The sequence below is a fragment of the Pipistrellus hanaki genome, assembly GCF_964339955.1.
Source record: "Pipistrellus hanaki genome assembly, chromosome: 18".
In the NCBI taxonomy this organism is placed as follows: Eukaryota; Metazoa; Chordata; class Mammalia; order Chiroptera; family Vespertilionidae; genus Pipistrellus; species Pipistrellus hanaki.
The window spans coordinates 12,000,866-12,012,671 of NC_140520.1; the positions used below are offsets into that span (position 1 = coordinate 12,000,866).

At 43.1% G+C, this 11,806-nt stretch overlaps 1 protein-coding gene and 1 pseudogene across 2 annotated transcripts; both read right to left on the minus strand.

Moving 5' to 3' along the window:
- Window positions 1-7,522: 7,522 nt before the first annotated feature.
- LOC311613139 (small ribosomal subunit protein eS25-like) lies at window positions 7,523-8,102 on the minus strand (annotated as a pseudogene). The gene has a single exon. The product of its transcript is annotated as a small ribosomal subunit protein eS25-like (transcript).
- Window positions 8,103-10,039: 1,937 nt separating this feature from the next.
- LOC311612507 (14-3-3 protein theta-like) lies at window positions 10,040-11,013 on the minus strand. Its single transcript, XM_084865495.1, has one exon. It carries the CDS (start codon window positions 10,970-10,972, stop codon window positions 10,238-10,240), a length of 735 nt encoding a protein of 244 aa, XP_084721621.1. The 5' UTR covers window positions 10,973-11,013; the 3' UTR covers window positions 10,040-10,237.
- Between the last annotated feature and the right edge of the window lie 793 nt (window positions 11,014-11,806).

Consider the following 11,806-nt stretch of genomic DNA (forward strand, 5'->3'; position numbering starts at 1 on the left):
TTACAGTTTCATATTGAAAAGGTATTTTAATTATGCAACTCTGCTTCCTGAAGAGTTGGAAAATATTGAAGCATATTTTAACTACAGGAATTGTTTACTGAATTAGTAGGGTATCTTTTTTTGCGTGTTACATCTTTAAAACATTAAAAGCCTTTCCCCTCTTGGTTAAAGGAAATGTCAGAACTACTAAAAGTTTTTGGTATTAGATAATGAAGCAATTCTGAGAGATTGTAATTCAAAACACTTGTATTGTTTATTCCTTGTCGTTAAAGAGAGGCTTTTCACAGGACATTTATTTTCCCAATTGCTGAAAATGTCCTCTCTCTTCTTCCTAGGACTGGGTGTAATCATATTTTGCTGTTGCTTAATAGTATTCGGCTGCATTCCTTATTCATGTATTAATCAGCCTAAGATTTGAGAGCCTGGCTTGGGTAATTTGCCCCCAGGTAGCTACTTGGGTTACTAGTCTATTGAACAGCCCTAACTTGAAGGAGAAGAGGTTATACCACAAAATGGAAATTACAAAATGAGTTAATCTCCAAGAGAATCTCTGAAAAGACTATATATTAGTAAAATATTTTTATTTCATACAAATCTAACCACTTTTTTTGGGTGATAAGATCCTGAAGCAGGTTTTAATCAATTCTGATTAAGAGAAAGTGAAGCAAGTTTGAAGTTTTAAATTTTGTGAATGTTTACTCATTTACATTTTTGTTAAGGCATCATTTGGACCTGGCCACTTATGCAATGGACACATCCATATTACTGAGCAATACGGGACACAAGCCACTGAACAGGCACACGACACTGGTGAAAACCTATTTTAGCTCTTTAAGAAGTTACTTTGTGCCCTACCCGGTTTTGCTCAGTGGATAGAGCATTAGCCTGAGGATTGAAGGGTCCTAATTCAATTCAGGTCAAGGGCACATGCTCAGATTTCGAGTTCCATCCCCAGTAGGGGGCATGCAGGAGGCAGCAGATCAATGATTCTTATCATTGATGTTTCTATCTCTCCCTCTCCCTTCCTCTCTGAAATAAAAAAATATTTTTAAAAAAGAGAAAGAACAACAAAAAAGAAGTTACTTCGACACTATAAATGCTTCCCTATACCTCTGATTACCCTATTAAATACTCAGACGGTACCATCTTGTAGAAGGCCCTGCATGATCTGTTCCCTCCACTATATTTTTATTTCGTTAATCCTCACCGGAGGATAATTTTCCATTGGTTTTTAGGGAAACTGGAAGAGAGAGGGAAAGACAGAGAGGAACATCAAGGTGAAATGTGAGAGAAACACGTCAATTGGTTGCCTCCTGTAGGAGCCATGACCAGGGCCCAGGCTGGGGAGGAGCCTGCAACCAAGGTACATGCCCTTGACCGGAGAACCAGGACTCTTTGGTCTGAAGGCGGAGCGCTATCCGCTGAGCCAAACAGGCTAGGGCTGTGCCCTACACTTCAGCTGTGACTTTCCTGGAATAGCTCACAGCCCCAGAATTAACTCACAGCGGCCATACTCGGTTTCTCCACTTGGAGGCATTTTCTCCTGTCAGCAGAGTCCTGTTCTTTTGCCATGGAGAGGCCAGTAACAGGCTCAGGGGAACTCAGTGTTATTTATACAGATACGGTAGCTGAGGCTGACTGAGGAATGCTGGGATTGGTAGAAGAATCTGTAAGTGTCATGGAAGGAACTACAGCTGAAGCAACTAAACTTAACCCATGGCAGCTGCACCAGAGGAAACTGTCTGCCAGGGAAGCGCAATTAACCAGTGCACTTCCGGCAAGGAAACCAGTGCAGGTCCAGGGCTTTTAGCTGTGCACACACTCCCCTCTGGTTTTCTTTTTTATTTTAAAAATATATCATTGATTTTTTACAAAAAGGAAAGGAGAAGGATAGAGAGTTAGAAACATCGGTCAGCTACTTCCTGCACACTCCCTACTGGGTATGTGCCCGCAACCAAGGTACGTGCCCCTGACCAGAATGGAACCAGGGACCCTTGAGTCGGCAGGCTGACGTTCTACCCACTGAGCCAAACCGGTAGGGCTCCCTCTGGTTTTCTGAGAACACTCTGAGTTAAGAACATCTGCAATGTTGAGGATTTTATATTTGTAGGAAATAAGTGAAATCTTTCTGAATAGGATTCCAGGTAAGGGGCTTATTTATTTTGTCCCAAGCTATCTATATTGGGATATGTGGAGGTAAATTCCCTTTTTTTTTTTAATTTTTATTGTTTTGACATATTTGGCATTTTATCCTTTTGCACTACTGCTTGCTTCCCCATTGCCACGGTTCCTAGGCTGTATAGCCTCAGGTGTGTGGATTAGAACTCTAGAATTAAGCCTCATCTGTTTTGCTTTTACCCCATTTCCTTTTCATTTCAAGGACTCCGGCCTGAAGACTGAGTTTCTCCAAGTCCTTTCATTCTGTCATACTCCTCTGGAGCGAACCCACCACATCATTCAGGTAAGACATCACTACTTCAGATTAAAAAAAAAATGATTTCAGAGAGCGAGGGAGAGGGAGAGAGAGAAACATCAAAGATGAGAATTATTGATCGGCTACTTCCTGCACGCCCCCTACTGGATGGGGCATGTGCCCTTGACCGGAATGGACCCCGGGACCCTTCAGTCCACAGGCTGACACTCTATCCACTGAGCCAAACCCATTAGGGCACTACTTCAGATTCTTGACAGAAGGCTTGAATAAACAGATTGGGAGAGTTTATTGAAATGTTCAAATGTTTAGATGCTTAAATGGGAATAAAGTGCTCTTCTGGGATACGAGTTTCGAGGTAAATTATGTGTCCTAGTGTTATGGGATACTCGTCTTTCTAAATTTTTACCTTCATTTCCCCAAACCCTCAACCCCCCCACCCTTTTTTTTTTTTTTTTTTTTTTTTTTTGTGGTTACAAAATTTTATGTGATATAAGTCCCTTCGGAGGTTTCAGAGTCCACACTCTGTACAGGGGGATACAAGGGACTGGCTCAGGGGCAAACCCTCAACCCTTGAGCTATCAAGCAGTTTTTCCTTTTCTAAGGGTACTATTTTTACAACAGGGTGCACTACACGGTAGATACTAGAGTCTAAGCAGTAGGAACAGGATTTGATCGCCTTGGGGGAGAGTAACAGAACTTCAAATTGGAGCAATGGCCCTCTAGCTATGGAGGAAAAGATATAAAAAGTACCACTCTAGCTTGTGCCCCTAATTAAAAAAAAAAAAAAAAATTGTGACCTTGGACACATTTTCAGCTTCTCAGACTGTTTGCTCACTCACCATCGTGACCGGAAGTCCCCTGATGTGCCCCTAATTTGATTCGGTGGACATATGGTAAAAAGGTCTGCCAAACCAGAACCTTAGATTCAAGAGCAGAGACGAGAGGCGGGGAGACTAGAAAGGGGCCAGGCCTGCGGACAAGCTCAGGCGAACCAAACGGCTCCGCACCGAAGCCTCGGCTTGGGCCGGAAGAGCTGCAGCCCCGGGTCACGTGCTCTCGCCCCACCCTCCCGGCCCCGGATCAGCGAGGGCGGGCGCCCCCCCCCCCCCCCCGACGCTGACTTCGTGAGTTGCGCATGCGCAACGAGGTTAGCCGTCTCCCCCGAACCTCGGGCGCCTGAGGTCGGCAGAAGGTGTCCGTGTCTCCCTTCCGTTTCCCTCTTTCTCCTTCCAGCTACTGAACATTCAAACTTACTAAACATTCAAACTCGCCTGTTCAGGGCCTTGGAGCCTTCCTTTTCTTCATGCAACCGTCGCTTATGATTTCGTTTCTGGTTTCTTTTTAATTCCAAATATTGGATTATTCTTAGTTCCACATTCATGAATACCATTCAATGTAGCGACTATGAGCGGCAGTGTGTATGTACCTTTTCAAGGTCAGGTGGAAAGGTCATTGGCCTGAGGCCCTTTGCTTCTCAATCTCTTGTTTGTCCGGGTTTTGGTTCAGGATGGCACTTGGGTGACCTTTGCTTCTTGTCCGAAGCCTGCTGTTCCTCGTCGTTTCTATACCCTGTCTTAAAGCCAGAATGGCTGGATTGATCTGAGTCTCAATAGTTAGTCAAGTCGTATCCAAGGACGAATCAATTATGGAAAAACACATAGAGCAACCACACCATCAGAAAATGACGTGCAGCCCACATGTCAAATGATAAAGTACTTTAACATGTGGGATCTTTTTCTTTGCTGGAAGGAAAGAATGGTTTCATTGCAGGGATTTTGTAGAGGTCAGCTTGCAGACTTAGGATTTTTTTCTCCTTTTAGTTAGGGCAACTGAATTGTAGTTTGGTAGAAGTGTCTCAAATGATTGAAGCAGAACTGTCATCAACTGACATTTTTTATTGAAATCAGTAAGTCACCTTTTAGAGAATATTGGCTTCAGTTTGTCTTGTACACCAGAAAAGTTTCTTTGGAGATGTGGAAGGTGGAGAAGACAATTGAATTCTTGTTTAAACAATTTTTAGAAAAATATTAAAGTATGGATTGATGATTTTATTGAATTAGCAACTGTAAATATTTAACTTTAGTAAAACTAATAGCCTCTCAGGCATTTTCAATGGCTTTTACAAACCAGTCACAAAATTGGGTAAAACAAAGGCCATTTACTTCATTTAAAATAAGAAATGAGAACATATCTGTATTTTGAGAAGCCAAGGTTTTCTGTTGGATAACATCATTTTTCAGAAAAGAATTTTCCTTTGAACAGAGTAAACATGACCCTACCCTGATCCACAGTAGAATTTATTTATTTATTTATTTATTTATTTATTTATTTATTAAATATATCTTATTGATTTTTTTACAGAGAGGAGGAGAGAGGGATAGAGAGCTAGAAACGTCGATGAGAGAAAAACATCGACCAGCTGCCTCTTGCACACCCCCTACCGGGGATGCGCCCGCAACCAATGTACACCGAATCGAACCCAGGATCTTTCATTCCCAGACCGACGCTCTACCACTGAGCCAAACCGGTTTTGGCACAAATCCTTTTTAAAGTAAGGAGGCCTATAGCTACTGGTCAACGCCATAAAATGTGGAAGAACATACACTTAATAGACTTTTGTAATATTTTTGCTTGAGGCACGTAGGTGCTAGGAAAACAAAGATGAATAATGCTCAACTCAATCCCTTGAAGAAAACAGTCTAAACATGAGATTATGAGTCAGGAGAGAGAATGATGGAAGGTAGATAGCTTGTTCCCAGGAAGTTCGGAGGGTGCCAGAACCTTGAGTTGTGCACTTCCGGGAAGGTCTGACCTTCAGCAGAGCTTGACTTTGTCAGTGTAAAGTTGATCAGTTTCTGAGGGACAGCCCTCTGCCTGTCTAAAGCAGCAGTATCAATCAATGTAAAAGTTCAAAGGGAAGTTGTATATTTACATTGACTGCAGTCTTGTTCAATATATTAGATCAGTGATCTCCAATAGAAATATAATACTATCCATAAATATGAGCTACAGAAGTAATTAAAAAATTTCCAGCAGCCATACTAAGATAAGTAAAAAGAAACAGGTAAAATTAGTTTCAATAATACATTTTATTTAAACCAGTATATCCAAAATTTTTAACATTTCAACATGTAATCAATATAACTATTACTGAGATGTTTTCCAAAGTCTTCAATATATATATATAAATTCTATGTATTACATTCTATATATTACAAAGCTTCAAAATCTGGGGTGGATATACAGCACATCTCAATTGAGATTAGCTACATTTCAAGTACTTATGTGGTACATGGAGGTCTAGGATATCTCCTTATGAGAAAAAAGGTAAATAGGAGGGAAAGCTACTAATCAGAAGGCTCTCTGGTGAACATAGAATCAGAATACAGGAAGCTAGATGGTCTTGAAGGATATTGGCCACACAAACATGATGACCCTATGCTGATCCACAGTAGGGTATACCATTTAAAAATATATATATTTTATTGATTTTTGTACAGAGTGGAAGGGAGAGAGAGAATTTGAAACATCAATGAGAGAGAGAGTCATCGATTAGCTGCCTCTTGCACACCCCCTACTGGGGATATGCCCGCAACCAAGGTACATGCCCTTGACCGAAATCGAACCCGGGGCCCTTCAGTCCCCAAGCCGACGCTCCATCCATTGAGCCAAACCGGTCCCGGCTAAAAATATATATATTTTTATTGATCTTTTTATTTTTATTTTATTATATATATATATTTAAATATATATATTTTATTGATTTTGTACAGAGAGGAAGGGAGAGAGATAGAGAGCTAGAAACATCGATGAGAGAGAGTCATCGATCAGCTGCCTCTTGCACACCCCTTACTGGGGATATGCCCTCAACCAAGGTACATGCCCTTGACCAGGATCGAACCCAGGTCCCTTCGGTCCCCAAGCCGACGCTCTATCCATTGAGCCAAACCAGTCTCGGCTTTTTTTTTTTTTTTTAGAAAGATAGGAACGGGGATAGGGTGGGGGTGGGAGGGAGAGACATCGATGTGAGATAGAAACATCCATTGGCTGCCTATTGCAGGCACTGAGAATTGTGCTCTGACAGGGAATTGAACCCGTGACCTTTCAGTGCACAGGACCACACCCAACCAACTGAGCCATACTGGCCAGCGCTAGGTTTCGATGTTTGCTGTATTTAGCATGTCTTGTCTCAGAGGTACTAGACTAATACCATCACATTTTTTCTTTTGATTCTGTGTAAACTGCTGTTTTCTACTAACGTACTTAGATCTCTTGATATAGGTGGTATCTTCTGAGCTTCCTCATGGTAAAGATAGTCTTCTCTTTGTCATAAGTTTTTATTTTATTTTATCATATTCCTCATAAACTTTCAGTTTGTTTATATCTATATGCGTTCATTGTTCTCTATTTTAGCCAATGAGTTAGTAGATCCTTATGTAGGTGTTCAATCTGTCTTCAGATTTTCCCATTGGAATTGCTTCAAACTAAGCTCCTGTGTTCATTCAACAGGCCCCTGTCTTTCTTTCAGCACGTCCTTACTTTCTGCCACTCCAAGATGTCTCCACTTAGCTCGTCCTTTCCTGCCCCAGCCCTGGAATCAGCCATTTCTCCAAGGAGCCCTTGAGAATGGGTGTGAGGTATGCCATTGCTCCTCCCAGACCTCTCAATGAACAGAGAATACAGGGGGGGACAAAAGTAGGGTGATAGTTATTCGTATGGAAAAAGACAGGCAGGTTATGATTATTACAATAGCTTTATTAACTCTGTGTTTCATGTACTCACAACTGTAAACCTGTTTTTGCCCCCTCCCCTGTATGTGTGTATGTGTATACACATTTCCATATACAGATACACAAACAATATACACATATATTTGTTCATATCTATATTGAAAACCATTTTTCATGGTTTGTCAAGCTCAGTTCTCTCCGACAATGACTTCATTTGTTGTTTATAACAACTGCTAAAAAGGTCAGCTTTCTTTAAAGTCGCATTGTTAATTTTGCCATTTTTTTTTCTTTTTTCTTTAATAAAGTGTCCCCCCCCCCCCCCCCAAATGTACAGCCGGTGAGATCTATGATCTATTGTTCATGCATCTTCTCCAGCAGCTGGGGCGTCCCTGCCTTTGGTGTTTCTGGTGTAAATCACGTGAGCTCCGTGCTTTGAGACTAGTTTAATAAGTTTACTAACTAGTTTAATAAGTCCTTTCCTGAGGGCTCCTGAAGGGCTGCCCTGGCCAAGGAGCCGGGAATCTTCAGCCGCTCGGAGACCACCGCTGGGGTATCAGCTTGTAGTTGGGATCTTCCTTCCAGAGCTTGTCCTGCATGGCTTTGTCAAACAAGACCAGGTTATTGAGCTGTCCTGGGCCACTTCTGCTTTTTAGCCCCCCCTCCCCCCCCCCGACTTGTTCACTGGGTCTTCGCCGTCCTTGGCCGACTTTCCAGCATCTTTCTTCTTCTTGTCGTCCTTGGGCGGCATCGCGGGACTCGGAGAGCAGGGATGCGCTGCTGCCTCGCCAAGATGTCGGCCCGACACCATTTTTTTCTTTTGAGGTCAGATTCTATTTTCTGAATCAAATTTCAAATTGTTGTATGTTTGGTCCACTGGAGTTACTTTGTTTCTTGACATTTTATAGGTAGCCATTGCCACACACTTAATAGAGTGCCATGTCCACTATATATCTCTTCCCGAGCTAGAGTAGCTCCTCATTGTGGTGTATTAGCCTCCAGGTTTTAATCTTGGGATATATTATTTACTTAAAGGTAAATAGCAAATCTATTTTAGTGGAAAAGAGAACATGTTTTTAATTAAGTCTCACTAGAGGATATTTTTTCCATTAAATTATAGATTGGAAGGGAGGGGAAGAGAGAAACATCGATGTGAGAGAGAAACAGATTGGTTGCCTCTCCTGCAAGCACCCTGATCAAACATGCAACTCAGGGAGGTGTCCTTGACCGGGACATGGACTTCTGAGGAGGGGTGAGGCAAGTAATCTGCCTACAGTTCCTTTAAATCAAAACCTAAAGAAACATTTTTTTAATTTATTTTTTATTTTATTTTATTATTATTATTATTTTTTGCTGAGGAGTTTAAAGTGCTATGAAATTAGCAATGCATACATAAACTAATTTCTGGAATAATCTGCTTTGTGTTTTTTAAAAATATATTTTTATTAATTTCGGAGAGGAAGGGAGGGCGATAGAGAGATAGAAACATCAGTGATGAGAGAGAATCATTGGTTGGCTGCCTCCTGCATGCCCCACGCCAGGGACTGAGCCTGCAACCTGGGTATTTGCCCTGAATGGGAATAAAACTGTGACCTCCTGTTTCCTAGGTCAATGCTCAACCACTGAGCCACACTAGCCAGGCTGGAATAATTTGCTTTTAAAAAAGTTTTTGGATGCTTTAAAATAATTGTATATTACAGAGCAGCCTGAAATTTTTGTATAACTATAAAAAGTTATGCAAAATAACTCTCAAATAATATCACTGGGTCACATACATTTCTCCTCTCTGATCTGATTGATATCTTTCCAGGTTTTGTGTTTTCCTTTAGCTTTTTTTCTTTAATCTGGGTGGTTGTAACTTTTCTGTGTTATATAGTTTTAAATATACATTCAAAGCATTACAATGCCCCTGGCAAGATCAAATCCTAAAACCCATTTGTGCCTTGCTTCATTATATGATTAAAGGACTTTATAACTGAATTTAATTAGAGAGACTCGGATAAAACCAATATAAACAGAGCAAGTAAAGCAACAGGCTCTAAAAGGAGGTCAGGGAGTGACCACAACTGCTCTGTACAGCTAAAATGGATTTCCATAGCGAGGTTCTGCTAGTAAGAGCTTGGCGATTGTAGAGCTGTAATCTTTTCAATTTCTTTATATATATATAACATATATACATATGTATTTTAAAATATATTTTTATTGATTTCAGAAAGGAAGGGAGAGGGGGAGAGAGAGAGAGAAACATCAACGATGAGAGAGAATCGTTGATCGGCTGCCTCCTGCAGGCCCCACACTGGGAATTGAGCTGAAACCTGGGCATGCGCCCTTGACCAGAATGGAACTCAGCTTTTCGGTTCGCAGGCTGACACTCTATTCACTGAGCCAAACCAGCTAGAGTTCTTTTTTTTTGTAAGTGAGTTTTTATTAGGAAAGGAAGTTGTCAACTGAAACAGCAGCAAATGAAGAGTGACTAAGGAAACCCCCTGTTGCAGCAGAGACTTCCACCATATGTGACATAGTAGGCACTTCAACTGGTGACCCGCAGCCCAGAATTGCCAAATACCTTCCCATTCCATCTAGTACATCCAGATTCCTGCCAAAAAGGAACACATTAAGAACATGGAAACTTGTTCACCGAAAGGAATCCCCCCAAAGAAGAGTAAGGAAGGGAATGTAGAAATTAAGAAGTTATGTAAAACCCTCTTTCAATTGTAATCAACTCCATTTTGAGATCTTCACAGTAATACAAAACACGGTCACTTGCAGAACTGGTTCCGATTCCTTAAATACCAAATACATTTTTAGTCTTTTATGTAAGCGTTTGGAAGTTACTTGTGTTTATGTGAAATGGAGCCATTCATACTTTCTACAGCGGTAAGCGCACGCCGGGAAGGCCAAGACAAACGCAGATCAAGGAACGGAATTTTCCCACAGCCGCAGTGTGAAAAGTCTACACACCGTTGAGTCCATACACATGAATGGCTTCCTTTGCTCTAGGAAACCCACATGGAGCCCGGGATGGAGATGTGCACAAAGGCTTCTGGAGGGAGGGAGGATGGCACTCTGTCTGCGGTTAGTTTTTGGCTCCTTCAGCCGCATCACCTTCTTCTCCTGCACCGTTTGGTGTCCATAGTATGAGGTTGTCTCTAAGCAACTGCAAGATGAGGATGCTGTCCTTGGGCGGGTCTTTCAGCTTATGGAGCTCTGCCACCGCCTCACCAAAAGCCGTCTTGGCCAGTGCGCAGGCAAGCGGGGCGTCATTAAGGATCTCATAGTAAAAGATAGAGAAGTTACGAGCCAGCCCCAGGTGGATGGGGTGTGCGGGCTGCAACTCTTTCTTGCTTATGTCCATAGCCTCTTGGTAAGCTCCTTGGGTATGATCTATCATCTGTTTCCGGTCATCCCCAGGTGCAACTTCGGCAAGGTACCGGAAGTAATCTCCCTTCATTTTCAGATAGAAGACCTTACTCTCCGGATTCGTCGCGTGGGCTAGTAAATACTGATCCAGCAGTTCCAGGACCGCGGTGCAGATGCCCCTCAGCTCGGACTCCACCGTCTCCCGGTAGTCCTTGGTCACTCGCAGCTGCCGGTCGGAGGCGTCGGTCTCCTGCTCGATGCTGGAGATGACCCTCCAGGCGGCCCTGCGGCTCGCGACCACGCGCCTGTAGGCCTCCCAGAGCAGGCTGCGCTCCTCCTCCGACAGCGCGGCGCCCTGCTCCGTCGCGGCCTTCATGAAGGTGGCCATGTCCTCGTAGCGCTGGGCCTGCTTGGCCAGCTTCGCCTTCTGGATCAGCTCCGTCCTCGACATGGGGACAGGGAGGAGAGCGAGGGCGATCACCGGCCGGGACTGGAGGCGAGCCCGGGACTGGAGGCGTGCAGAAGGTCTGCTGCAAGGAGCGGTCAGACAGCCACCTGCCGCCTGGCCGCCCGCCGTCCCTTTTGTCTGTCCCTGCAGCGCCGCCCCCGCTCGCGCTCCGCCCATTCGGCTTCTCCTGCCCCGCCCACACCCGCCCACTTTACCTTCGCTCCTGAGTCCATGCTCCCTGCCGAGGCCTCTTATTTTTCTCTTTTTAGTGGAATCAGGTAAGTTAGTGAGAAATGTGATGAAGGGAGGAAGTTACGTTCGGTGCCAGTGCAAACGACTTAAAACATTTTTTTTTAAAATCCCTGGCCGGTTTGGCTCAGTGGATAAAGCGTTGACCTGCAGACAGAAGGGTCCCAGGTTCGATTCCGGCCACGGGCACCTGCGGGAGGTTGCTGCAGGGGGCGTGCAGGAGGCAGCCGATCAATGATTCTCATCATTGATGTTTCTCTCTCAGTCCTGGTCTCCCATCCTCTCTGAAATCAATAAAGAAATATATATAAAAAATTTTTTTCTAAACATCAATTCCTCAGTGATTTGTAAGTTTTAAAATGGACAGAATCAGGATTTATAAGCATAATGTGTTTACATGAGTAATATTCATAGCAGATCCGCATAAACCCTCCTAATATACCTTCCTAAAGTCCAGATTTGAAACATCTTATACCATGTTTACACCTTACAGATTCTTGATTGCCCATATTGTTCATGCTGAATACAGTTGTGCTAGGATATAGTACAAACATTCATATTACCCCCTACCCTTTCCCTACCGAATTA

What these genes read in the sequence shown, in the direction of transcription:
- LOC311612507 (XM_084865495.1), bottom strand. Translation starts at nt 10,972, where the DNA reads ATGTCGAGGACGGAGCTGATCCAGAAGGCGAAGCTGGCCAAGCAGGCC.